General features: G+C 42.3%; 2 protein-coding genes across 2 annotated transcripts in view; both read left to right on the top strand.

Annotated features, from left to right (window-relative positions):
• The window catches only part of grip1 (glutamate receptor interacting protein 1), a 30,459-nt gene extending 10,072 nt beyond the window's left edge, over positions 1–20,387 (top strand). The window contains exons 2-26 of the mRNA XM_070928767.1: positions 4,825–4,905; positions 6,717–6,852; positions 7,718–7,863; positions 8,013–8,096; positions 8,177–8,252; positions 8,387–8,532; positions 8,801–8,948; positions 9,097–9,266; positions 9,689–9,826; positions 9,931–10,080; positions 10,335–10,521; positions 10,691–10,836; positions 12,061–12,141; positions 12,980–13,049; positions 13,515–13,660; positions 14,676–14,820; positions 15,596–15,735; positions 15,869–16,072; positions 16,193–16,346; positions 17,268–17,306; positions 17,526–17,637; positions 19,053–19,163; positions 19,331–19,447; positions 19,531–19,677; positions 19,988–20,387. Coding sequence (XP_070784868.1) covers positions 4,825–4,905; positions 6,717–6,852; positions 7,718–7,863; positions 8,013–8,096; positions 8,177–8,252; positions 8,387–8,532; positions 8,801–8,948; positions 9,097–9,266; positions 9,689–9,826; positions 9,931–10,080; positions 10,335–10,521; positions 10,691–10,836; positions 12,061–12,141; positions 12,980–13,049; positions 13,515–13,660; positions 14,676–14,820; positions 15,596–15,735; positions 15,869–16,072; positions 16,193–16,346; positions 17,268–17,306; positions 17,526–17,637; positions 19,053–19,163; positions 19,331–19,447; positions 19,531–19,677; positions 19,988–20,287 — 3,374 coding nt within the window. The 3' untranslated portion in view covers positions 20,288–20,387. The remainder of the gene's footprint in view (positions 1–4,824; positions 4,906–6,716; positions 6,853–7,717; positions 7,864–8,012; positions 8,097–8,176; positions 8,253–8,386; positions 8,533–8,800; positions 8,949–9,096; positions 9,267–9,688; positions 9,827–9,930; positions 10,081–10,334; positions 10,522–10,690; positions 10,837–12,060; positions 12,142–12,979; positions 13,050–13,514; positions 13,661–14,675; positions 14,821–15,595; positions 15,736–15,868; positions 16,073–16,192; positions 16,347–17,267; positions 17,307–17,525; positions 17,638–19,052; positions 19,164–19,330; positions 19,448–19,530; positions 19,678–19,987) is intronic.
• Positions 20,388–26,017: 5,630 nt separating this feature from the next.
• On the top strand, positions 26,018–27,793 carry lsm8 (LSM8 homolog, U6 small nuclear RNA associated). The gene is made up of 4 exons (XM_070929096.1): positions 26,018–26,198; positions 26,416–26,456; positions 26,964–27,091; positions 27,450–27,793. The coding sequence occupies exons 1-4, from the start codon at positions 26,168–26,170 to the stop codon at positions 27,538–27,540; spliced, it is 291 nt and encodes a 96-aa protein (XP_070785197.1). The 5' UTR covers positions 26,018–26,167; the 3' UTR covers positions 27,541–27,793.
• The last annotated feature ends 179 nt before the right edge of the window (positions 27,794–27,972 follow it).

The raw sequence follows: 27,972 nt of genomic DNA, 5'->3' as shown, positions 1-27,972 counted from the left end.
GTGTGTGTGTGTGTGTTTTGCTGGTTGAGCGTCATTTGGTGTAAACTGCTGACATTGAAAAGAGAGAGAGCCGGTTGTGTGTGAGTGTGATCATGAGCGCGTGTGTGCGTGTGTGTGTGTGTGCGTGTGTGTGTGTGTGTGTGTGTGTGTGTGTGTGTGTGTGTGTGCGTGTGTGTGTGTGGCGTTGAAAATGATCTCCAGATGGATTCATTCAGTCGATCGCTGCAGGTTGCTTTGGACGAGAGACCTTCAGAGTGAGTGTGAGCAGGAGAGAGAGAGAGAGACAGAGAGAGCATTGCATCTTATTTTCATGAATGTAATATTCATGGTGTGTATTAACAGGGGAGAGCGAGCATCGAGGAGAAAGGAGGGCACAGACGGAGAGAGAGAGTGTTCAGGATGTGGTTTTTCTCTGAAAGTCTGAAGCAGTTTGAAGCTTCAGGTGTTTTTTGGTTTCTGTGCTGGAAGAATACTGGAAGACCTGCTGGATCAAGTACTCAGATACAGATACAATACTAAGAAGTACTCAGATCTTTTACTCACACAGTGTAGAAATACTCTCCTGCGTTCAAAATCTTACATACTTGAGTAGAAGTACAGAAGTATTTGCATCAAAATATACTAAAAGTACCAAAAGTAACTCATCATGCAGAATGGCCCATTTCAGAATAATATATATTATATTATTGGATTATAATTATTGATGCATTAATGTGTTCATCACTTAAATGTTGCAGCTGGTGAAGGGGGAGCTCCTTTTAATGACTTTATATACTGCTGGGAAGTTGAATCTATAATAATACATCATCATTTATTAGTTATATTTCTTCACTTTGATCATTAACTTCTCTGTTTTATATCGTTCTTATCGTGATAAGACAAACAGAGGCAGATTTATTTATTTATTTAGGATGTTAATGGATTAATACAAAGTAAATCATCAATAGCTGCAGCCCTACTGTATGTTTTATTTCTGACTTACAGAACCACCAGATTTACAGATAAACTAACTGTCTTACACTGTGTCATGTTTTATTAAGCCAAGATGGTTTTAATCTGTAGACACAATTCAGCTTTTTGGTAACAGCAGTGTTGGCAGAAGTATTCAGGTCCTTTAGTCAAGTAGAAATACTTCTGTTATAAGTAAAAGTCCTGCATTCAAAATGTGCAGCAAAATGTACTAAAAGTATATGGCTCCTTTCAGAGTGTTATATTTATATTATGACATTATTTAAGCATCATTTTATTTCCTAGGACAGCGGTTTGAGCATTACCGCCTAATGTTAAAGTCAAAAAGGAGAAAAAATAAAATCCTTAATCCGTCTCTGGAACCATAAAACTCTTCGGCAGGTAGACGTCACTTTTACACAAACCCTCATACAACGAGTACAAATGATCAGCGTCAGTATCTTTGATGTTAAGCTTCCTCCAAAAAAGGCTGAGTACGTGGAAAATACCAAACTATGTGGTCCACTATGAGACATTAGCTGAGAAAGACAGCTAATGTCTCATATTGGAGACGCAGCGAATGTAGATAAGTTGATAAATAACTTGTGTGTGTGTATATATACGTTTTTTTGTTGGTTAATTGGTTAATTGTTTCAGCTGTACCACTGCAGACGCTACATGTCACACTGCTTCTGTAACTATAGGAAGTTCTCTTTCTGCTGTTTTTATCTATTCATTTGTTTGTTTGTCGATGGAGTTCAATCTTTTCTCTGTACATGTACTTTATCTTGAAGGACTTGAAGAAGACTGAAGTTTAGATAATCAACATTTCCTCCTAAATGTGAAGATTTTGCTGCTTTTCCTTCTCTTACATGGTATTAAATTGAACATCTTTGGGCTGTAGACTGTTGGTCGGACATGAAAAGTGACGTGAAGACGTCACATTTGCTGTTGTTGAAAGGTTGAGCCTCGTGCTCCAGTCGGGGAGCTCCATTGCTGCCCAGACGTACTTCAGGATCGGCTACGTGGGTTGTGTTTAAATTAATTTGAACAAATTTCATGTTGTAATCAGTTCGAAGTGACGGCTGCAGACGATGAGTGTTACAGCTGCAGCTTTTCTTTTACATAACTGCTGTTTTATTTGTGTGTTTTTGAGGTTTTACACTCGCGTCCTGTTAACTAAAGTATAATAATTAAAAATGAATCACCTCTGTGTCAGTTACCCTCGGTGGATATTAAATATACAAGTAAAAACACATTTCACCTCGTGGCTGTGAAACACCAGATGTAAATGGATGTAAAAGTCAGGCTCTAATGCAACTAATAGTTTTTGTCATTATCGATTCATCTGCAGATGATTTTCACTCCACCTCCACCTCCACCCACTAAAATCATGCTTTTACATTCATGCATGCATAATAATAATGATATAATATATAATAGTATAACAGCAACAGGGGACGTTTTCCTGATCGTACTTACATACTTTCAGGACTTTTACTTGTAGCAGAGTATTTTTACGGTATTTTATTCGTACTTTTACAGAAGTAAAGGATCTGAATACTTCCTCCTCCACTGGTGTGTGACCTTTGTTTAAACAACTGTAGCTAAGATTATTCACATATTATATAACATACCACGGTGTGTAGTATATAGTATTATATATGTGTGAATATACAGTAAGTACTGTAGCTGGAGACTGAAAGGGAGAGATGCTGCTGTCCTACATCTGGAGGAGGAGGAGGCTCTCGGCTTTCATCTTCAGTTAGCTATGGTGTGTGTGTGTGTGTGTGTGTGTGTGTGTGTGTGCTGTCAGAGTCTCATTGTGTTTCTGAGCTCTGCTGCTGGAACCAAACACAAGATAAACAGAACAGATCTAGAGCAGATTAGAATAGACTAGAACGAATTAAAATAGAACCAAACAGAAGACCAAAATAGAACAACACGACGCTAAACTGTAACAAGATAAAACACAGCAGACAAAACGGATTCAGGACGTATGAAGAGATTATTATTAATATTAATATCCCAGTCATTTTCATTATCAGTAATCGTTTTGATTAATCGATTGGTCTCCCATATACAATCAGAAAATAGTCGTCTTTCTAAGTCTTTTAATAGCTTGTTTTGTCCGACCAACAGTCCAAAAGATAATCCTTTATTGATCCCCAGACGGGAAATTCAGGTGCAGCAGCAGCACAAGGACAGAAATAAACTACAGATAAAAAGAGAAAAGTAAAAAAATAAATAATAAGAGGTAAAATAAGAGAAGAAGTACAACTAGAAACAAGACAAAACTGACAGGAAAAGTGACAGTGGTGTCATTAATAGCAGCAGTCACTAGACTTAATCTATAATGTGATTAAGTGTTTGTATCAATATAGAATTATAATAGAAATATAATATAGTATATGATGTAGTAAAACTGTATAACATATTAACATAATATAGTATGGGATATAAGCGACAGTATGAGGGGAGATGTAGTGATATAGTATAGCATAATATATAGTATAGTACAACAATATAACAGAGAATATGAAATATAATATAATACTAGTAGTATTAGTATAGTGTAGTTTAGTAAAAAACCCAGTATACTCAGTATACGATGATTTAAGCTGAAACCAGAAGATGTTTTGGTCTTTTTGGTAAATGGATTAAACGATCAATCGATTATCAAAGTTTTGGTTGCATCGTTATTTTTGCTGAAGGGAGTTTCCAGTAGACATCAATTATCCCATTAAAACTCTTATCCAATCAAATCTCTGCATCCAAATTGATCTGATGTCATGGTTCATGGCGTAGCTCCACCTCTGCTCTCATCTCTGTGATGACATCACCAGGGGGTCTCCCTGTGGACTGCTGAGATTGGTCCAGACTTAGATGGACCACAGTGTTCTCCACAGGGATTGGTCGCTGTCCTGATGAGCTCACCTCTTTCTGGCAGTAGTTTCTTTATTCATGAGAAGAGACTTCACAGAGCTCTCAGCAGCAGCTTCAGACTAAAAACCAGTCAGTTTTCAGAGCTTTGTTAGATGCTAACAAGAAGCATCATCTGAGGCAGAGGATGCTAACGTGCTAGTTTACTAGCTGGTGAGGCCAGAAAGCTTTTAATGGAAGGATCACAGTATCTTATAGTATTTTTCATATAAGTTAGACTCTTAGTTCTGAGATGTATTTTTGTGGTGTAAGATCCCCGTTATCGGATGATGATGGTGAGTACAGATGCATTATGGGAGCCTGTCATGACGTGACATTTCACTCTGACACCAATCAGAAGAGTAGCTGTAACCTGTGAATGTTTGTCTGTGAACTCGGAGGTCTTGATATGTTTCTGACGTTAACTTAAAACTCTGTGATGGTTTGATTAGAGCTTCAGAACCAGTAAAGTTACTGGCCGAGGTTTGAAGCCAGGTAGAGGCCTTAGTAGAACCTCTAAACCAGTTAGAGAAACTGGTAGTGGTCCAGTTGAAAGAAGTGATTGAGCTCCTTAGAGGTACATATAGGAACTGATAGAGCCTCAGAACCATAAAGAGAAATTGGTTCAGAGCTGGTTAGAGAAACTAGTCAAGCTTCAGAACTAGAACTGGTGAAGGTCTGGAACCAGTTAGAGGGAGTTGTGGAGCTTCAGAGCTACATACAGGAACTGGTAGGTCTTCAGAGCTAGTTAAAGGAACTGGCCAAGGTTTGGAGCCAGTTAGGAGCACTCCTAGAACTTTTAAAGGAACTGGCAGAGCTTCAGAACTAATTAGAGAAACTGGTAAAGGGCTGGGACCAGTTAAAGGAAATGGTTGACCTTCAGTACCAGTTAAAGGAACTGGTAGAATTTTTGAGCAAGTCGGAGTAATGTTTGTGTGTTTCTTTGCGTTTCAGATGAGGGGCCGTACACCAAACACTCTGCCGGGTCGCGACCTCCAGATGGAGCGCTGGCCATCAGGAGGCAGAGTATACCAGGTAACACACAACACACGCATTTACTATTCTTACTTATTCATCATGGTCTAGTTTATGTTGTTCTTTGTCGTCTTTTCAATCCATTCCTTTCTTTTCTCTTTTGGTTCCGTGTGATTCCACCAGCAGAGCTAATGAGCACAGTGATGAAGATAACAGCTCTGAAAATAGAACACACACAAACATTAGCTGATGTTTTGTATCTGTGTGACCTGCAGGAAGATGCTTGCAGTCGCAGTTTATCTCCTCCCACCTGGAGCTGGTGGCCTACTTACAAGTCAGGATGCTGCAATCAGAATTCGCCAATATTTCTGTGACGACAAGTAAATATTATATCAGGGACTGTTTCTCTAGTAATCAATAAAAACCAGTTACACAAACTGTAAACCTGCAAGACCAGTTGATGTAGGATGATGCGGAGCTTCAAACGGTTTAAATGAACTGGTAGCGCTTTAAAACCAGTAGAGAATCTGGTCCAGTGGATGGAGATTTAAGCCAACTCAAAGAAACTGGTAGATCTGAACTTTTACCCGTTAGAGAAACTGGTACAGCTTCTGAACAAGTTAGGGGAACTGGTAGAGGTTATGAACCAGTTACAGGACTGTTAGAGCTGTAGAACCAGTTTTGGGTTCAGGTAGAGCTTTAGAACTAATTAGAGGAGCTGGTGGAGCTTCTGGACCATCTAGAGAAATTGATGTAGTGAGGAACCAGTAAGAGGAACTAGCAATTCAGAACCAGACAAACAGGTGGAGCTTTAGAACCAGTTAGAGGAACTAGTAGAGTGTCTGAACTAGTTCCTGGAGGTTCAGAGCCAGTTAAAGGATGTGGTTTAGATTTGGAACCACTTAGAGGAACCAGTAAAGCTTTAAAACCAGTTAGAGGAACTGGTAGAGCTTCAGAACTAGTTGGATGAACTGGTTGAGCTTTGAAACCAGCTATTGATGTTTCAGAACCATGTCAACAAAAGGAAATCCACCACTGAGATCCTGAGTGAATTTAAAGTTCCTGACAGACGAGATGCTCTGCTCCTTCTTATTATGAGAAGAAGCTATTTCAGATTTATAGTAAAATCTGAAAGAGTGCAACTTTAAAAACACTCTCTTCCTCTGAGAGAAGCTTTGTTGTATTTCAGCCTCTTTCAGTCTGAAGTTAACTGGCAGTTTTTGAAGTAACACTTTCAAAAGTTTCTCCCCCGCCGCTGCAGGAAACTGGTTCATCCAACATTTGATCAGAATAGAAGATTTTGGGGTTTTCTTCTCCAGACTGAGAGTCAGAGCTGATGTTTTAGTGAAGTTGAAAAGGGCGCAGACGCTCTTTGTAAAGCCTCTTTGGAGGAAGAAGATGAGGGAGGAGAAGAAGACAATAATGGTCACTGCCAAAGATCAGGCGTCTTAATCCTGTCTGAATGAAAGAGGGCGAAGGCTTCTCTGATTAATATTAAATACAACATTTTAATGAAATCCTGCTTTTGGTTTTATCACCTGAGGATCGCTCTCATCAGATTGTACCAGGTCTGCTGTGAAATATCTCCCTCTCTCCTTCCATCTCTCCCGCTGTTAAATATTTCAGGCGTTTGATGAAATATAGATGGACGGCAGAATAGACGATGACTTCACTTCTCTCTTTTTCCAGATTATTATTTTATTTCTCTGTGCTGAGAGAGAATCAGTCAGAGAGCAGAGGTAGAGAAGAGGAAGAGATGGAATAAATAAAACCGGAAGAAATAAAGGACTTCAACTGTGCAGTAAAATAACTTAATGTGAGGGGAGGAGTGTTCGACCAATCACCATCACCTGTCCTTCTGTGTGATGTAGACGAGTTTCGGGGCTGCTCGGTGGTGGAGCTGATGAAGAAGGAGGGGACGACGCTCGGGCTGACGGTTTCAGGGGGCATCGACAAAGACGGGAAACCCCGGGTTTCAAACCTGCGACAGGGAGGCATCGCTGCCAGGTAACATCTGTTTGACTCGTTCTCATCATTTTTAAATATGTTGTTAATATAAATATTATAGGCCAATAATATATCAGCCAATACTCTTTTTCTACATTAATACAAAACATAAACAAACATTTTTGATAGATTAGTTTTTTTAGTGGTATTGTTTGTATTGTTACCAAGTTTTGTTTGTTTGGAGACACTTTCCGATATATATATGGAATTTCTGTACTGTAATTTCTTGTTATTTATCGGCCGACATAAACACCAATATTGAACCAATACTGATACACCTACAGTAAGCTAATTCAAGTCACGAAGGTGAGACAGTCCTACTTTCCTCACATAGAAATGCATCCAAATTAATGTCTTTTTTGTCCTTTGCTTACCTGGAGAAGTTATCCGTGCTTTTATCTCGTCCTGACTACATATTCCTGCTTGAGTTCTTGAGTTCTTCGTCATGCCAGCAGCAAGGCTCTTGATTCAAGGAGGCGCGACCACATCACCCCTATTGTAGCCTTCTTTCTCTGACTAATCTTAGAATCGACTTCAAATTTGACTGATTTTACTCTTGGGTCTGGTCCCAAACTTAATTTATGAACTCCTGTTCTCTTATGAGCTGGATTGCAGCCTGATGTCCTGTCCTGTTCCTCAATCCAGGCTAGCAGCTCCAGCATTGGAGTGACTTGCTGGAGGAACTCAGGCTTGCTACTTGCTACAGGGTCAACTTTCAAGTCCCTTTTTAAGACACATTTCAAGAAATCGCCGTTTTCATATTTACAACCTCCAGTCTGCCATATAGCCAGTGTCTGCTTTTCAGGCTTTTCACTATAACAAAGTTGACTTCATTAAAGTGAAATTAGAGCTGATGTTTGTGCAGGAGTGACCAGCTGAATGTGGGCGACTACATCCGCGCTGTCAACGGCATCAACCTGGCCAAGTTCAGACACGATGAGATCATCAGTCTGCTGAAGAACGTCGGGGAGCGAGTTGTACTGGAGGTGGAGTACGAACTGCCGCCTGTCTGTGAGTTTTACCACATGTAGTAATAGATGTAGTAGTAGTGATGTAACTACAGTAGTGTATTGTTAGTGTTATTGTTAGTGTATTCAGTGTGCTGTTAAAGCTGCAGGTCAGAGGTGATGTTGATGTGTTGGTGTTCTGGTGTGTTGCAGCGGTGCAGGGGTCAGGGGTCATGTTCAAGAACGTAGAAGTCACGCTTCACAAAGAAGGAAACAGCTTCGGCTTCGTCATCAGAGGTGAGTACAGCTCAGTGTGTGTGTGTGTGTGTGTGTGTGCGCATTAAGGATAAACACATGACATGACTGTGTGTTTGCAGGTGGGGCTCATGAAGACAGGAACAAGTCTCGCCCCATAGTCATAACAACCATCAGGCCAGGCGGTCCGGCTGACAGGTGCGTGACGTCTGCCCTCTCTGAACTCTGTGATTGTGGCCTTTTGTCCCTCAGGAGCTTCTGTAGAAACAGTCCTCTCTCTCTCTCTGTCTGTCTGTCTCTCTGTCTCTCTGTCTCCCTCTCTCTCTCTCCAGAGAAGGAACCGTCAAGCCGGGCGATCGGTTGCTAAGCATCGACGGGATCCGTCTCCACGGCAGCACGCTATCAGAGGCCATGAGCATCCTGAAGCAGTGCGGGCAGGAAGCCACGCTGCTGCTCGAGTACGACGTCTCAGTGATGGGTCAGTTTAAACTTTGTTATTAATACTCCTGCTAATATGACAAATGTTTTGGACATTGATCTGGTCAGTGCACTGAATCAATTCCTCAACATGGTGGAAGTCCTCAGAATAAAGTGATATATAAAGGTGAGTATCATCTGCATAATAATGACTGGAAATGTTATTAATGTGAGTAATATGACCTGGTGGAACGGCATGTAGAGATAAAACAGGAGCAAGAACAGAACCCTGTGGAACCCCATCTGAAGTCTTGTATTGTCCGTGTCAGATTCTGTTGCTACGGCGTCGGGGCCGCTGCTGGTGGAGGTTGCGAAGGCGACGGGCTCCAGTCTGGGCGTGGCTTTGTCCACCTCCATGTTCTGCAACAAGCAGGTCATCATCATCGACAAGGTCAAACCAGCCAGCATAGCAGACAGGTACCTGACCTCTGAGTATCTGTACCGACCTGAAAACAGTTTTCAAAATGTAAAACTTTTTTAAACCTTTCACTGATGGTGTGTGTGTGTGTGTGTGTGTGTGTGTGTGTGTGTGTGTGTGTGTGTGTGTGTGTGTGTGTGTGTGTAGGTGTGGTGCTCTTCATGCAGGAGATCACATTCTGTCTGTTGATGGGAAATCGATGGAGTTTTGCTCTCTGGCTGAAGCCACTCAGCTGCTCTCTGTATCCTGTCAGACCGTCCGTATGGAGATCCTGCCACAACACCAGGCCAGACCGGCCCTGAACGCACCGCAGCACGGTATAAACACACACACTTTACACACTTTATACACTTTTTTGTGGGCCCCCTTCCATCCAATATGACCCAAACTAGAGAGAACCGAGTAGTTCAGTGACACATTAAGTCTGTTCCTCCACAAACATAAGGGCAGCAATCTGTCCCGTCCACATTTCAACAGAAAGAAAGGCTGCACATGTGACGCCCCGAGGCTGCAGCTCCAGTCAGCCGACCGGCCCTGAATGCATCACAACACAGTTTCCTCACATACAAATAAATGACTAAAAAAAAAAGATGACAAACTGTAGATATAAAAGATTACATAAGTAAGATGTAATCTTTTATAAAGCTGTGATACAGGCAGCTCCCTGACCTCTGACCTCTGACCTTTCCTCCTGTCTTAACCTAAACACCCTCCTCTGTGTGTGTATGTGTGTGTGTAGTCAAGGTGCAGCGTAGTCCCCGACCCCTCCCTTGGGAAACCGGAGGCTCCGCCCCCATCCTCCCCCCCTACCACTACAACACGTACCATCCCGACCAATCAGGTGCCAGATCGCACAACCGCCATACAAACAACCCTCGTACGTCCGCCTCTCTCTCTCTCTCTCTCTCTCCTCCTGAAATGTGATGATTTTTGTTTTGAGAGAGAGACCTCCACTCATCTTCTCTCCCTCTCTCCCTGCAGCCCTCAGCCACTCGTTCTCTCCTGGCTCCATGTCAGCCTATAGTCTCTCGTCCCTCAACATGAGCACCCTGCCCAGGAACATGTATCCCACGAGTCCACGGGGCACGCTGATGAGGAGGAAGGCCAAGAAGAAGGACTTCAAGAGTTCTTGTGAGTCTGACCTCTGACCCCTGACCCCTGACCTCTGACTGCAGCTCTGAGATCACTGTTGATGTTTTAAATGGATGTTAATGTCAGTCGGTCCATCACTTTGGTCCAGACTGTTGGACGGATTGTGATGAAATGTTGTGTTAAAACAATAAAGAAGAAAAACAGAAGTCAAATTCAATCCAACGTGCGACGAACAAGTAAAAACAACAAAATATAAGGTCCTGGTTTTAACTCTGTGTCTGCGTCTCTGACAGTGTCTCTTGCGTCCAGCACTGTGGGTCTCGCCGGTCAGGTCGTTCACACGGAAACCACAGAGGTGGCGTTGATCGGCGACGGCATCATGGGGTTCGGCCTGCAGCTGCAGGGTGGAGTCTTCGCCACGGAAACGCTCTCCTCGCCGCCGCTCATCGCTTACATCGACCCTGACAGCCCGGCTGAGAGGTTAGGATACATAATGATACTAAAACTAGTGCTACAACGAGTATTACTACTAAAGATAATGACAATAATGATAATAATACCCTTAATTTACTGTATATAACATCTACATCTAACAACAACAAGTAAATATATTTACATTGTGTGTGTGTGTGTGTGTGTGTGTGTGTAGGTGTGGTATCCTGCAGATCGGTGACAGGATTTTGTCCATAAACGGAGTTCCTACTGAAGACTCGACTCTGGAAGAAACCAATCAGCTGCTCAGAGACTCGTCCATCACCGCTCAGCTCACACTGGAGATTGAGTTCGACGTGGCTGGTACACACACACACACACACACACACACACACACACACACTGACTTACATTGATCTCCTGGAGACGTACCCTAACCCTAAACCAAGACTTCACCCTAAAATTCAATGATTTAAGGTATGGGGACTCTGTGAGAGCAGTCTGGAGTCTACGTTGTCCTGTTTTGGCTGTTTGACTGTCAGTCTGTGTTTAAGTCTGCTTCTCTGCTGTCTCACTGTCATTTGTCAGACTCTTTGTCAATGTAACGTCCTCCGGCTGGTATAAATAACAACATACGCCTGAGCTGAACAAAACAACCCAACATGTTGTCATGAATGACTCACAGACGCAGTGAATGAGTTGTGAGATATCACTGATGCTAATCACAGGATACAGCTGACATCAGACTGTACACTCTGGATGCTGCTCTTATCGCTGATTTGAACTGGTCTTGTGCTCATTGATGGAAAAACAACCGAGCCAATCAAAGCTTTGATATAACTACATTAATCGAAAACAGTAACAGAAAAATGCCACCAAAATAGAGATATATTAAACGGCAAATACAGAAGAAACAACTCTTAAATCGAGTGACATCAGGTGGACCAATGCTACACTCAGGCAAAACAAACCAAAACAAAGTAAATGTACTTCAAACAAAACAACGCCATATTAGTCAGTCAGGTCCAAACCTCAACATTATTAAAAACACATTAAAATTATTGAAATAATTCAAAGGAAAAGTGGAAAATCTTCACATCTGAGAAGATGGAACCATCAAATGTTTTTACATGAAAAATGACTCAAACAAAATAGTTGCCAATTCATTTTCTGTCAATCAACTTATCAATTAATCGACTAATCGTTTCAGCTGTACTTGTATAAACTGTTGGGGAGTTTAATTTATAACAAACATCATATTTTATAAACTCTTTATATGTTTTGTGTGTAAAAATCTGTCTGATAAATGTGGTGAAGTGAAAAGTACAATATTACCCTCTGAGATGTCGTGGAGTAGAAGTAGAAAGAGCCAAGTAAAGTACAAGTACCTAAAATGTACACTTATGTGCAGTACTTGAGTGAATGTACTTAGATACATTCCACCACTGGTATTAGTATTTTAGTATATTGTTTCTTCAGCACATGTGAAATACTCTCATCATTTAAATGTTTAACTACCGAATGTTTCAAACTTTGAGAAGAGAAACTTTTTTGTTTCACTTTAAACTTTCCGTCTGTGTCTCTCAGAGTCGGTCATCCCCAGTTCAGGAACGTTTCACGTGAAGCTCCCAAAGAAACCAGGAGTGGAGCTGGGAATCACCATCAGCTGTGAGTAAACAACAGGAGAGGATGAGTCTCATCTGAAGGCTTCAAAGGATTCAAGTGGATGTTAAGACAGAGTTTCCATTAATGAATATATGTTAATACATTATAAAATCATTACAAATTCACCAAAATAATTGTATTTTGGTTCACATTTGACAGAAATGATGCATTTTCAAACATGTAAATGATGTTATGAACTCGGTCTTCCATGTTGTGCACACATCTGGGAGATGAACGTTTTATTTTAAATTCATGATTTTATTATATTCAGCTCTGGACCTCCTCATGCTGTGAGACACATTCGTCAGTTCAGTATTACATCATCCGCTTTGATTTAATTCCTCTTTTTAACATTTAATCACTATCTGTAGTAGCAGCGAAGTAAACAAACTAAATTATTCAGTTTTCTGTTTGAGCTTTTCCTTCTGTGTGAAATCATCTGACTGTCTGGCTGACTGACTGTCTGTCTGACTCTCTGACTGACTGTCTGTCTGTCTGTCTGGCTCTCTGACTGACTGACTGACTGTCTGTCTGACTGGCTCTCTGACTGTCTGTCTGTCTGTCTGTCTTTCTGTCTGTCTGACTGACTGACTGACTGTCTTTCTGACTCTCTGACTCTCTGACTGACTGACTGACTGTCTGACTGTCTTTCTGTCTGTCTGTCTGTCTGACTGACTGTCTGTCTGTCTGACTCTCTGACTGACTGACTGACTGTCTGTCTGTCTGACTGGCTCTCTGACTGACTGTCTGTCTGTCTGACTCTCTGACTGTCTGGCTGACTGACTGTCTGTCTGACTGGCTCTCTGACTGACTGACTGTCTTTCTGTCTGTCTGTCTGCAGCTCCGTCCAACAGGAAACCAGGTGATCCTCTGATCATCTCTGACATTAAGAAGGGCAGCGTCGCACACAGGTACACACACACACTCTCTCCCTCACACACGCACACACACACACACACACACACACACACACACACACACACACACACATACACACACACACTCTCTCCCTCACACACACACACACACACACACTCTCTCCCTCACACACACACATACACACACACACACACACAGTTTCTGATGTTAGAATAAACTCAAACAAACAGTCGAGTGTCAGCTGCGTTGAAGCTCGGTCAGCTGTTAATCAGGCTAACAGTCCGGTGTGTGTGTGTGTGTGTGTGTGTGTGTGTGTGTGTGTGTGTGTGTGTGTTGTGTTTTGTAGGTCATGTGTTTTGGAGTGTGAAGCAGAACATGTGCGTTAAAGCTTCTGTTGGCTAATCGGCAGGTAGCATCTGTCTGCTGTACAGTGAGGGGACGTTACAGTGAACCATCAAACTGTTAAATAACGTTTCTGTCTTCATGTTTCGTGTCAGGACGGGAACGTTGGAGCTGGGAGACAAGCTGCTGGCCATCGATAACATCCGGGTGGAGAACTGCTCCATGGAGGAAGCAGTTCAGATCCTGCAGCAGTGTGAGGAGCTCGTCAAACTGAAGATCCGAAAAGACGAAGACAACTCGGGTATGAAGTCTTGGTCACTGTTTCACATTACATCAGAGTTATAGATTCTTTCTGTGGCTGGAGACATGACACGTCTGTCCAGGACCAATCATAGCCGTCTGTCACGACCTGCGTGATGCCATCAGGAAGGAGGTGCTAGGGACCGACTTCCAGGAGCAAGAAAGTAAACAAACATGGCGCCCGAAGCGTCCAGACGTTTTGTTTTTTTTCCTTCTCTCGCAGAGTACAACAATTTCCATGACGTATTTTCTTTTTAGGCTTTTCCCAACACAAGACAGCCAGTATGTAACACACCGCCTCAGACGCCATGTTTGTTTACATTCTTGTTCCTGGAAGTCGGTCCCAAGCACCTCCTTCCCGGTGACATCACAAAGGTGCACCAACACGTAGTCTGTCGTGTCTCTCGGCCGAGTCACAGAAAGAATTCATGACTCTATAATAATCTGACATCATGGAGTCTGAACCCGTCATTAGAGATTATTTTACCTCCATCAGTGCAGATTAACCTCCAGGGACTCCTCCTTTGTCTCGTGGGAGTTTGTGTTAAACAGCTAAGAAAAGCTAAATCATCAGTAAATAAACTGTGTACTTGTACTACACCAGGTCTCCAGCCTCCTACAGTCTTTTATTAGCTTCACATGAAGACGATCTGCACCTTTTCTTTCTTTTGAAAATAAAAAACCTGATGTGAATAGTTGCATTTCATCTTATGTAAGAGACACTAATCAAACCCCTGAATGTATTCAAGGACCTTTCAGACCCCCCTCTCAGTGAAGCTTTGAGCATCAGGCATACCAAGGACCTCCTCAAGGACCTGTAGAGGTTTTTCAAGGACGTCTAGAAACTAATCAAGGATCCTTTTTTATTATCAACGTCCCACAGTCCTTTTATTAAGCCTTTATTAATACTTATTTTGGGATTCCTCCTCCGGATCAGCGTCTGTCCCATCATGCCGTGTGCTCACAGTTACCCAGCATTCACCTGGTGTTGAATGAATCTTTATTGAACGTTTCAGATGAACAGGAAGTGTCAGGCAGCATCATCTACACGGTGGAGCTGCAGAGGTACGGAGGCCCGCTGGGAATCACCATCTCAGGGACCGAGGAGCCCTTCGACCCCATCATCATCTCGTCACTGAGCAAGGGAGGGCTGGCTGAGAGGTACACACACACACACACACACACACACAACCTTAAAGTGTCTCCTTTTAAAGAGGGAGTGATATAAAACAAAGTTATTCAGCCAAAATGATGAATGATGAATATATTTTGTTCCCAACCATTTCAGTATTTATTTGTCTTTCATTTCACTCACTTATATTATATATCATATTTTATCTTATAATTACATGTATAATGTTGAATATGTTATCACCATTTATTTATATTGTATTGTTGTACAAATTGAATATAATACAGAAATATTCAAATAAAAACATTTAAAACAACAACAAGATTTTATTTTACACTGAAATGAATAATATATAATAGCAAAAAGAAATAGAAATATTAGCAGTGTGGTTCATCAGGAGTGAATGACAGGTGGAGAATGTCGCCCTCTGCTGCTGATAATAAATAATATAATTTTATTCAATATTTTTATCATTAGTTTATTTACTTGTATTTTGTATTTGACTTGATTTTTTTTTTATAAATGTTATCATATTTGTTTAATTTGTCTCAATTGAAATTTTGTATTAACTTTTTATTTGCATTTTATGTAAATATATTTCTATTTTTAATGGATCAGAAACAAATACTATATTACTGTTGCAATTTTACTTAATACTCTGAGAGACTGTTTTATATTATGTTTTATTGTTTTCATCATGATGTCGTCAGGTGTAATTTTGTCATGAGGTTCTGCAGGATGCTCTAACCCTGGCTGTGTGTGTGTGTGTGTGTGTGTGTGTGTGTGTGTTGTTGTGTACTGTAGGACCGGTGCGATCCATGTAGGAGATCGTATTCTGGCGATCAACAGCAGCAGCCTGAAGGGGAAACCTCTGAGTGAAGCCATCAGTCTGCTGCAACAAGCAGGAGAGACGGTCACCCTGAAGATCAAGAAGCAGGGAGAACGTACGAACACACACATATATGACACACACACACACGTTTTTAGGTTTTCTTCAGTATCATGGGACATTCTTCACTGAGATGACAAACACAGGTTTGGTTTGCTAAGTATTAAAAATGTTTTATCTCTCTTTAGTGTCGAGCCCAAAGTCTTGTGTGATTGGTCCAGGCCTGGTGCCGGGGGCGGGGCTTGGTCAGGAGAACCAGGACGGGGAGGAGGAGCCTGTTGTCATGGTCGCGCCTCTGTCAAGCCAGAGAGCGTTCAGCACGCTGCCGTCTGTCGACAGCGCTGTGGAGTCCTGGGACGGATCCAACATGGACAGCAGCTTTACCACCCCAGGTAGGAAACTGACCTTTGACCTCTGACCTTTTGATCTTTACCTTTGAGTTTTAAGTCAAGAAGTCTGCTACTAAAGACTGTAGTAATACAATATTTCTGTGCGTGTCTGTCTCTGTGTAGCTCCACCATTTCAGTCATCTCCATACAGTTTCCACGAGTGGCGCAACGCCAAGACAACCAACAGCCAATCATCGTCCTCCACTCGCCAGAGAGCCAATCCGCTGTCAGATCTGGGTCTGAGTGATGACGACTGGGACCGCCCACCACTTGGAGGGTGAGAGATAATATCTCAAATTATCTGTTAAAATAACAACTAAAGACATAAAAACTGAAGAATACAATAACGGCTGAGTAACAGTTACAAAATCAAATAATGCAGAGAGACTGCAATGGACAGGCACTTTCAGATACACTAATACATACATTTGAGAATTAGTTTCCAAAATCACACTTTTATAATTATTTACAAATGAGAAGTTACATTGCAAAAGAAATAGGACTAAATGAAAGGAGATACAGCCACTAATAGCTTATATAACAAGAACATCTAACAGAGTTAATACAAAACAAACACTAGATCAGATTTATGAGATTGTGGAAGAGGAATCTTGTAGTCAGGAAATCAAAGCATTCAGCAGAAGCTAAAATGATCTTTATCACCAGAAACATGGAAGGATGTAAGCAGTAATACTTGGAAAACAACAGGTTCATTATTGTGGAGAGAGTACTCTTGGAAAATTAAACTATTCCTGCCCAGCTTTGCAGCGATACTGTCCTGAAATAGTTAAAATACCATATTTAAGATAAGATAAAATAATCCTTTATAAGTCCCTCTGTGGGGAAATTTGCATTGTTACAGCAGCACACAAGAAAGTGCAATAGCCAAAGACATAAGTAAGAAAAATCAAGATATAATAAATAAAAACAATAAAGACCGTCACTAAAGAAAATAACAAAGTAAAGAGGAGAAAACGGTGAGCGAGAGCTCCTGAACAGGCTGCCACTTTAAACAGTGCAGCACTCCTGATAGTAGCAGCACTTACACAGATAACAAAAAATAGTTATCATAAATGTGTTTGATTTCTTGGAATTCTAATTTCTCCCAACGTTAGCGTGTTAGCGTTCCTTATTCAAATCATTGGGAGTTGCTAGCAGCGAGCTAACAGCAGTAACAGCAGTGTGTCTCTGTCTGCAGAGCCTGTAATCTTCCCAGCGGTCTAATCACAGACAGCAGGTACCACACTGACCTTTGACCTTTAACCCCCACACAGTCCTCTGTCACCCCTCTGACCTCACCTGGTGACCTTTGACCCCTGCCTCACATGTCCCTCACCTGTCGGAAAAAACACAACTCTCACCAGCATGACCTGTTCGTCACCAGCCCTCCTCTCTGTGTGTGGTTCCATCAGGATGTTCTTCTCTATGATTGGCTGACCTTTGACCTTTCCCCTAGGTTCACTGTGGGGCATGATGGGACAGAACCGGACCAGGAGGAGAACTTCTGGTCTCAGGCTCTGGAGGATCTGGAGACCTGCGGCCAGAGCGGCATCCTCAGAGAGCTGGAGGTGAGTAGTACTGTTAAAGTTACTATTATTAAACGTAGTAGTAGTAGTTTAGTGGTACTAGTATTAAAAGTGTACATTCTTCTCCTGCTGAAAGAACTACATGTTTGTTGGAAATGCCGCCTTTAAATGGAGTAATTAAGCTGAAAAGAGAAATGACTCCTTCTCTTCCAGGAGTCTGGGAAGGAAACGCACCTCCTCACTCTGGTATCCTCCTTCCTCTCCACCACTAACTCTCCTCCTGTCCTCTCTCTCCTCTCTGTAACTGGACTTTTAGCGTTGTGAAACATCAGACATGTTAGCTGTTTTTGAATGTGACTCTAACCGCACCCCAGCAGCAAGCTACAGACCATGATGACGTCATTTGTGATATTTTAGTGACATCACCCAGCTTTCGACCAATCACGTGGCAGATGTCATGTTGCACCGGGCATGGCAGTTTGAGCAAGGCATGCTGGGAGAGCTTGTGCAAGGCCTGATGGGTAGTTTGTTTTGCCAGTCATGAAGCAGATCTGTCAAGTCATGCATGCGTCTGATGAGTCCTTGATTCTGATTGGCTGAGAAGTGTTGAGTGATGTGAGAAGACTTTGGTAAAAGCTATACACTGTCCATCGGAACAGGTCATCTCAGTAGAAACAAGAGTAGATTCTGTCAGTTGATCCCCTCATTAGGAAGAGTACATCAGGTCAGTAGATCCCATCAGTTGATATAACAGCAAGTCCTGTCAACAAACCAAGACTAGCTCTTAACATTAGATCGTGTCAGTAAATCTGCTAGTAGAAACAGTAAAAGATCCTCGCTACATTTTCCAAGATCCTTTCTGTCAAAACGAGTAGATTCTTTCACAAAATCTGTCAAAAGAAATTCAAACCACAGTAGATTGAGTTAGAGACTCTGTCAATAGAACCAGAAGCAGAGACTTCTGAATCAAAACAACAGTAGAAACAACATTCGATCTAGTCAGTATATCCTCAGTCAGTAGATACAACAATACATCAGGTCAGTAGATCCTGACAGTACATTGGTCGATCATGTCAGTAGATTCTGTTATTAGAAAACACTGGAACCAGTCAGTAGAGCCTACCAGTAGAAGTAACTAAGATTAGTAGATCCTGCCATTAAACAGCAGTAGATTCTGAGTGTGAGTAGATTCTCTCAATAGATGTAGCCTTTAACAGGAGAGTCAGAGTAGACGAATAGAGAGAGAGTAGATCTCAGTAGAACAGCAGTAAATCCCATCAGAAGAAGAAACAATAGAATCTATTAGTAGAAACTTTTCCTGTCCTGGTGTGATCATGGCAGCTGAGGTCAAAGGTCGGACTCCCAGGATGCTTTTGACCTCCATGTTTTTGATGCATCCAACTGGCTGTTTTTGTCTGGCTGTCTGTGATTGGATGTTTCTAACTGCCTTTCTCCAGGCAACCATCATGTCAGGCTCCAGCCTCAGTCTGAACCATGACCCCACGCCACTGCGCAGCACACTGGGCCGCCAGGCGAGCTTCCAGGAACGCAGCAACTCCAGACCACAGGTAACCAGGGCTGACCTCCGACCTCTGACCACTGACCTCTGACCTCTGACCAACCACTTTGACTGTTACCTAACCTAACAAGTGACTGTTACACTTGACTATACCTGTGTTGTATATTATTTCGTATCTTAAAAGTGAGCGTTTGTATCTTTGAAATGATTCCTCAGGTGACAGCTCGGTCCAACACCTTGCCTTCTGACCCCCAGCGCCGAGCCTTTGCCATGAGGAAGATGAGGCAGGAAGTCAATGAGATCCTAAACCAGAACCCTGTGGAACTCCACAAGGTGACGCTGACCCTGCACTTCAAAGTGACTTGACATTAATCTACTTGTTGTGATCCTAACAGAGTGTGTGTTTGTGTTTGCAGCTGACTCTAGAGAAGGCCTCAGATCTGGAGGATTTTGGTTTCAGTGTTTCTGACGGTTTGTTGGACCGCGGCGTCTATGTTAGCAACATCCGACCAGGAGGCCCAGCAGAGCAGGGCGGCCTTCGAGCCTATGACCGAATACTACAGGTACAAAAACACAAGTATCTACAGCCACGCTAGTACCTCTGTGAGGCTATGAGGTAAATGCTAACATCAGCATGCTAAAATGCTCACAGTGATAATGCTACCATGGTAATGTTAAGCAGGTATAATGTTTTAAACCAAAGTGGTGGACCAACTGACCATCTGGTATCTTTTGAGTCACGCGCGAGCGTGGCTAATAAAAAAGACACTAGCCCCTGACAAACACTCCTCATGGGCACACTCCTTAAATCTCTCACCAATAGAGGATGTTGGCCTCCTCCCACATTAAACATATACGTTTTATGTCTTCCAGATTAACCATGTGCGGACCAGGGACTTTGACTGCTGCCTCGTCGTTCCGCTGATCGCCGAGTCTCCAAACCATCTGGAGCTCGTCATCAGTCGAAACCCCACCTCCTCCTCCCTGCTGGCCAATCACACTGACGGAACCAACAACAGCAGCCACTCCCCTCAGCCAATCGGCAGCGAGCTGGGACCGTCGGAGCTGTCCATTGGTCAGGGAGAGGACGGTGGTCCGATCAAGTGGAGCAAACCGGGAGACGGGCTTGGGGCGGCATTTGGGGTGGGGCAGGTGAATAATAAATCCTTATAGCAGACAAAAACTGGATGAAACTGGATTAAACCGGTTCTAACCAGATTGGACTTGAGAGGTCAACGAGGAGAACAATTCAACAAAGTCTAATTAAACTGGTTTAGACCCATCCAGCTGGTTCAGAGTGGACCTCCCATGGTGCTACACACCTTCTGGATAAACTCTGACCCTTGATCACTAAAGTTTGACCTTTGAACTGCTAAAGCAGCCTGAAAGCACACTGATGGACCGGAGCAACTCCTCACCCTTTCACCTGAACCAGTTCTGCATACTGGTCCTACTGGTGTCACTGGAACCAGAACTTTGACTACTGATCCTCCTGGAACCACTGGAGCTACTAGTCTAACTGGTCCAAGATTAATGGCTACTGGTTCTACTAGCCCAGAGCCATGGCTACTGATTCTACTGAAGCCAGAGCCACAGCGAGTGGTTTTACTGGATTAATGGCTACTGGTTCTACAAGCTTAGAGCTTGGGCTACTGGTCCTACTGAATCCAGAGCCACAGCCAGTGGTTCAAGACATGTGGGTTCTGGTCTTAGTGGTTTGAGAATCATGGCTACTGAATCCACTAAAGCCAGAGCCATAGCCAGTTGTCTTACTGGGCCAAGACACATAGGCTCTGGTCTTAGTGGCTACAGAACCATGGCCCTACTGAAGCCACAGCTAATGGTCTTACTGGTCCAAGACACATGAGTTCTGGTCTTAGTGGTGAGAGAACCATTCACTGGTCCAACCTGAGCCTGAGCCACAGCCAGTGGTCTTACTGGTGCAAGACATGGTTCTTGTTCATGGTCTTAGTGGTCACAGAATCATGGGTACTAAACCAGAGCCATGACCACTGCTTCTATGAGTCCAGAACTGTGGCTCCTGGGCCATCTGGTCTTATTAGAACCATAACCATGGCTTCTGGTTGTACTGGCCAAGAACCACAGCAGCACAAAGACTGATGGGACTCCAGAATCCAGAACCTGCTGATGGAGGTTGCCAAGGAGACTAGGGATGCTCCGATCAGGCTTTCTAGGGCTGATGTCATTGGAATCATCCAAAACCAGTACTGATTACTGACTGGTTTCTGTTTTTACACATTTTAAAGAGAGCCTCTTGAATAAGAAACCCTTTTAAAACCCACCACTTGGATTTATGTTAAAGTCTTAACCTTGATATTCTGAAGTTGGAATGACTGGCCCAAAATATTAGTACATTATGCTGCTACTTGCTTCAAAAGTTACAATAGACAACTCCTCATCTGAATGATCACGGAGGAGCTTCAGAGTTCCAGTTCATCACTCCAGTCCATTTCGACAGTGAAGTCTGGGGCTTGAAACATTAACTGTTCCAAATGGTTGCACTTGATGTCGGAAAGGTGTTGAAGAGTACGTTTCAGACACTGTCCGACAATCTGACAAGCACTTTGAAGCAAACTGTTGCTTTAACTCTGCCCCACACTTGATTCATGGTCGCAAAATTGTGTAAGAAGCTGTGCAGCAAGAAGGAAAAGGGGTATGGATCCCACCAGGGTTATGGGTAGAAGTACCTTTATTGGCCCAGAATGTTGGGTTTTAGGCATAAGACTAAAGATGGGTATGGTTAAGTGCAAGTCTTGAGATGGTAAAGTGTAAGTATATCGTTGAAAAGTGTACTAATATACTAGTAAATAATAGTTTAAGTTCAAGGTCAGCCATGGTTGAGGTTAGGTGAGGATTTGGTGTAGTTTAGGTTAGGATAAGAATCTAGAGGGATGGGATCCATAAGACCACAATACGATGCAGCTGCATGGACTTCATAATGAAGATCATGAGATAGGATCAAAAGTTCCACAACGGCTAATAAAATGCACTTTGTGGTGAAATTGTTTTCTCGACTAAATTTGCCGGTTTTAGACTGGAATTTGGTAGAAAATCATGTTTATGTTTCTCAAAGTAAAGTATCTATAAAGTGTTGTTTTTGGCATCAGTAACCACAAATTTTAATCCACCTGGCCCGAGTGGTGTCAAACAGGCAGCCATGTAAACACAGTGTGAGGGTTTTTTAATATCAGTCAATTTAAAGACAAAAATCGAGTCATTTCCAATAACTATCAGCTGGTCGGAGCATCCCTAATGAAATGGACAGAAAGACAGAGGATTTACTGTTAAGATTTTAGTTCTGTGCCATGAACGAGCTGCAGACTGGAAGAGAAATAATAATCATGTTGACAATAATGATGATGACGATGATGGCGATGACACTGAGCAGTTCAATACGAATCTTTTTCTACTGTTTACACCTGTTGGACTGGCCGCACTGTGTGTATGTATGTGTGCGTGTCTGTGTGTGTGTTTGTATGTTATGTGTGTGTGTTAAACACAAGGCCAGTAAAGCTCCTCCCACCTCAATTCCCCGTCTTGGCTTTGCCCCGCCCCCACTTCCTCCCTCGACGAATAGGCAGCCAGGATGACAGACACAGACAGACGGCAATTCTGGGAGATTCAGCTGATTGGCTGGAACCAATCAGAAAAAAAATAACCTTCCCTGCCTGTTTGTGATTGGTTTTCCTCGACACACAAACCGACCAATCAGCTCCCAGGAAGAAGCCAAGCATGACCCCACCCTGTCTGCCCTCACCCCCCCAGCCCCCCTCCCCAAGTAACAGTGATCTATTATGCTAATCGATCGGTGTGTTTTTTGATTGACTGTTGTCAGTTTTCTCTGTTTGTTTGTTTCCATGACGACTGAACCTGAAAAGATGTAAAATAGATTAAAAAACGGTTCCGTCCCGTCGCTGTTCACATCGAAACCATCCAGTCCCGAGAACCTTCACCACATAACCACGAAAACAACGATGTTACACGAGAAAAAAATCCTGATAAAACAGGAAACCTGTGACAGTAAATACCCGTGTGTGCGTAAGTGTGTGTGTAAGTGTGTGTGTGTGCGTGCGCGCGCGTGTGTGTGTGTGTGTGTGTGTATGTTTATTTTGGAGCGATGTCAACATCTTCCTGCTCTCACCTCAGTCTGAACTCACTATTTAAACTGGCCAATCAGAACCCTCCCTCAGCACCAACCACCAGTAGAAACCTTCCCTGAGTTTATAACCAATAGCTCTCTGCTTAAGTTCCTGTGCTTTGGATCAGAGAGCTGTGATTGGCTGTGACTGTGTGGATAGTTGTGATTGGCTGTTTGACTCCGTCCTAAACTTTGTTAACTGTGATGTTTTGAATCTGAAGCACAGATTAGTATTTGGCCAGCAGACACTGAGCACAGGGCTAGCGTAAGTCTAACATGTGGCTACCATAGGGTTAACACACACCGCACAAGGCTAATGCTAGCTATGGTTACTATCTAGAAAAACGGTTTACCATTTGGTAAACAGAAAGTGTTCGGTTTGCACGTCTAACACAGCTTATACACAGCTAACACAAGGCTACCATCTAGCCAACATACCTTGACGTTAGCACATGACCAATACATGGTTAACACAACCAGTTGGTGTTGGTTAGCACACACCTAGCACAAGGCTAACATCTGGCTGTGTGTGAGTACATGGCTAGGACAGAGCTAACACCTGGCTAACCTAAGTAGTATATGGTTAGCACACATCTAGAACAAAGCTAACACAGGGCTAACACATGGTAAACATAGCCAATATTTGGATGGCACACAGCTAGCACAGGGCTAGCATCTGGTAAACATTGCTAGTAGTTGTTTAGCATGGGGCTAACATAACTGGTATGTGCTTAGTGCACATTAGAACAAAGCTAACACAGGTAAAAAAAAAGCTAATATAAGGTTAGCACACAGTTAACACAGGGCTTACATGGCTAGTATGTGGTTAGCACAGACCTGGGACATGGCTAAAACATTGTAAACAGCTAATATCTAGTTAGCACGGGCTCACATGGCTAGTATGTGGTTACCATAGACCTAGAATAAGGCTAACAAAGGACTAACACCTAGTAAAGAGTTAATATTCAGTTTAGCTCACAGGTACCTAGTGGCTTATACTAGTTTTCAGTTAGCACACGGCTAGCACAGGGCTATCACAGCTAGTATTCAGTTAGCACATGGTTAGCATTCACCATATTATGGCTAACATTACAGAAACACTCAAAATCCTGTTGGTAGTGGTAACTACAAACAGAACTTTGCCAGGTGATTGGCGCTGTTAGCAATTTAGCGCAGAGCTGAGACAAACTTCCACCAATGGGAAAACGCCACAGAGCTGAGGGGCGTGGCTTCAGGAGGGTTTGATAAGTGAGATCTAAAGCCATACACACTGTGTTTGTGCGCATGTATTAACTGTATGTGTGCGTGTGCTGAGAGTGTGTGCTTGTATGTGTGTGTGTGTGCGTGCGCGTGTTTGTGTGTGAGAGTGTATAACATTGCAGGGATTTGCACTCTAGTGATTCACCTCAGCAAGATGTCCACCCACACACACACACACACACACACACACACACACACACGCACACACATACACACTCATACAAACACACACACATGCATTGCACTGCCATTTGAAATAGTGGGTCAGATTAGTTTCCATGTAGCTTCACCAACCAACCAAACTGTATTTTTCTTTAAAGGAACAGGGATGTTGTAAAGTATTTTTGTACAAATTTAATACTTTGGTAGCATGACGTTCCTGGTGTTTGTCCTGTCGGGCTCCACTGCTCTCCTCCACCCCCCTTTGTATGGACGACTACTGAGCAACAATAAAGATGAAGACCTGCTGGGAGGACTGGACTCCATGTTTGTTTTTAAAATTAACACCCAACTTCATCATTCTTGATATTCAGAAGGACATTTTACTGTTGCAAGACAGATATTAACAGTAAATATATTATTTTTATAACTAAGTAAACGTTACTGTTAAATTAGTATCAAGAACTATAAACAACACAAAAACAACAACTATACACTTTGACTTGAGAAAGGCCAAATTGCCTATAGAAATGTGGAACTACAGTGTAATAAATTATACTCAGCTGCAATAAATATTAAACAAAGTAGTGTAGTGTGGGCAAGTCCATATTATGAAAATTAAATAATATTGATTAGAATATTTAACAGTGTGAGTCAACAATGACCAATTCATCTTTGTTATTATCGGCTGAAATATATATGCAGGTAAATCTGTGATAAGCTAAAATGGGCTAATACATGATAAAAATATACCAACGAATTATATTTATTAAAGGCTTTTTATTTTTATTTGGAATTAAATGTTTTTTGCAACACTGAAGGTTTTTTTCCATGTGGTTATTTTAGCCAATACATGATATCTCAATTAAATTTACAGAAAATATAAAAATGTAATATACCATGATATAAAAATATCGCAATGTATAAATACTAGCTTGTGGATTTCCCCCCGGGATCAATAACGTTTTATCTTAATCTCTAATACATCATAGTTCAGTTGTTGATTATATTTAGTATTATTAATCTGAATCGGTAGTTACTAGTAACTTAAATTATTAAATGGAGTAAAAACAGCATTTCCCTCAAAAAAAGGTTAAAAATCATTTTTAAAGTACTGCAGACGAATATCGTTTCGTCCTGGTGGGTAAAGGAGTCTTTGGGGGTTCTGGAAATACCTTTAAACCCGCGGTGAGTGTTGTTAAACGACCCCTTTGGTTTTTCTAAAATATATTTAACTGAATTCAATCTCCGGAAAAGGTAACCCGGATGTGACGTTCCCGCTCGGCGTTCTTCTCTCCGGCCTGCTCGGTGAGTCGCTGCTGGATTAGTTCGGCCTGTTCTCCGTTGTGTTGTCGTTGTTAGCACCTGCTGCTGTTTCTCCGTCACCTTTCTGCGCTGTTTCACCACCAGCTAACCGGTGGAAACATCAGGCGATATCTCTGCTGGATAAATAAACGCGGAGCCCGGCAGGAAGCATGTCGACCGCCCTGGAGAGCTACATTAACCGTATCCTGCCGATGCCGCTAGCTGGCTAACATGCTAACTGCCTGTCGAATGAATGAATAAACACTCGTTAGCTTAGCGTCCCAGCTAGGAGGGATATGTGTTTATGAACGCGCAGCGGTGTAGCTCCTCTGTTGAGGAGTGCAGTGGGTTGTTTTAGTTTGAGTTAATAATGTTGTTTTGTCCAGAAAAGTGTGTTGTTCCTTTAACTCTGCTTCAGGTACTGTGGCCATCGTCACTTCAGACGGCAGGATGATTGTGGTGAGTTTAAATACATCTTGAACTACATGTGTGTCTTTGAACTGGAATGAGTAGTCAGTGAATTAATTAGTTAATAAGCTGTAAAAAATAATGCATGATAGTGTTGATGTTGATTCTGGCTCCCCCAGTTTCACGTCACTGTAAATACATCTGGAGTGTTTCGCATCAACATGGTTCCCTGAACGCGTCAGTGGTTTTAAAACTTCTCTTTCTGTTGTGGTTTCTCATTAGAATGAACACAAACATGAGAGAGAAGTTCTTTTATAACAGAAGAAACAGAAAAGGATAACAGCCATTTAAAACATCACACTGTTGAGCTCAACGTAGACGAGGACCTCAGCAGCTCTTATACTTCATATAAAAGCTCCAGTTAAAGTGGCAGGAGGGGAGATACTGGATCCAGTTCAAGACCAGCTTCTGCATTTCATACCAGACACTTTCCCAGTAGCTTTGTAATTTGGGACACGTTAGACTGCCCTGCATGTGTGTTAATGTGTGTGTGTTCAGGGCACTCTGAAGGGCTTCGATCAGACCATCAACTTGATCCTGGATGAGAGTCATGAGCGGGTGTTCAGCTCCAGTCAGGGGGTGGAGCAGGTGGTGCTGGGACTCTACATCGTCAGAGGAGACAACGTGTGAGTGACCTTTGACCTGTTTGTAATATTAATGTATTTATCCATATTGAACATATGAGACAACAATATCATGACAGAAGATGAAACACTGTCAAGAAAATAAAATGTTATCAGCACATGTATCAACACTAATATTAAGAATAATTTATATTTATATATAATTATATTAACGTACACCGCCCCTGTCCCCCCTGCGTTACACCCCCTACTGGACACTTTATGTTCGTAATGTGTGTTACTTGACAGTTTGATTCTGATTCTGATTTAGAAAGTAATCAGCAACTTAATCAGTAATGAAAACAGTCGTCAGTCGCGGCTTTCTTGTGGATATTTAATTAATATCATTAATTGATTTCAGGGCCGTGATCGGGGAGATCGACGAGGAGACGGACTCGACTCTGGATTTAGGAAACATCAGAGCCGAGCCGCTCAACTCTGTCGTCCACTGACCTCCGACCCTTCGCTTCCTGTCTCCATGGCAACAGGTGGCGGCATGACGCGGCCGCGTGTTACAGGAGCCTGTTTACAGACGCAGGTTTACTGAGTTACCTGATCAGCTGAGCTGACTGATGTTAAACTCTGTGAACCGTCTTCCACTAACAGACGCCTGCGCAACGTTTTTCTGTTTTTTATAAATAAAGAAGTGAATCGCTCAACTTGTTAGATTTGAACTTTTTTATGCTTTGAGTCAGTTTTTGTCTGTTTGAGAGTTTGTTTAATAAAGTTTCATTTCTCATTTTTCGACAAAATCCTGTGTGTTTGTTTATGATCTTTTACGTGTAGTAAAAGTAGTAATACCACAGTGTAGAAATACTGTTACAAGTAAAAATCCTACATTCAAAACTTTACTTAAGTAAAAGTACAAAAGTATTAGCATCAAA

Source organism: Enoplosus armatus, chromosome 22, assembly GCF_043641665.1.
Source record: "Enoplosus armatus isolate fEnoArm2 chromosome 22, fEnoArm2.hap1, whole genome shotgun sequence".
NCBI lineage: Eukaryota > Metazoa > Chordata > Actinopteri > Centrarchiformes > Enoplosidae > Enoplosus > Enoplosus armatus.
Note: the sequence above shows the minus strand (reverse complement) of the source record. Positions and strands in the feature narration are given on the sequence as shown.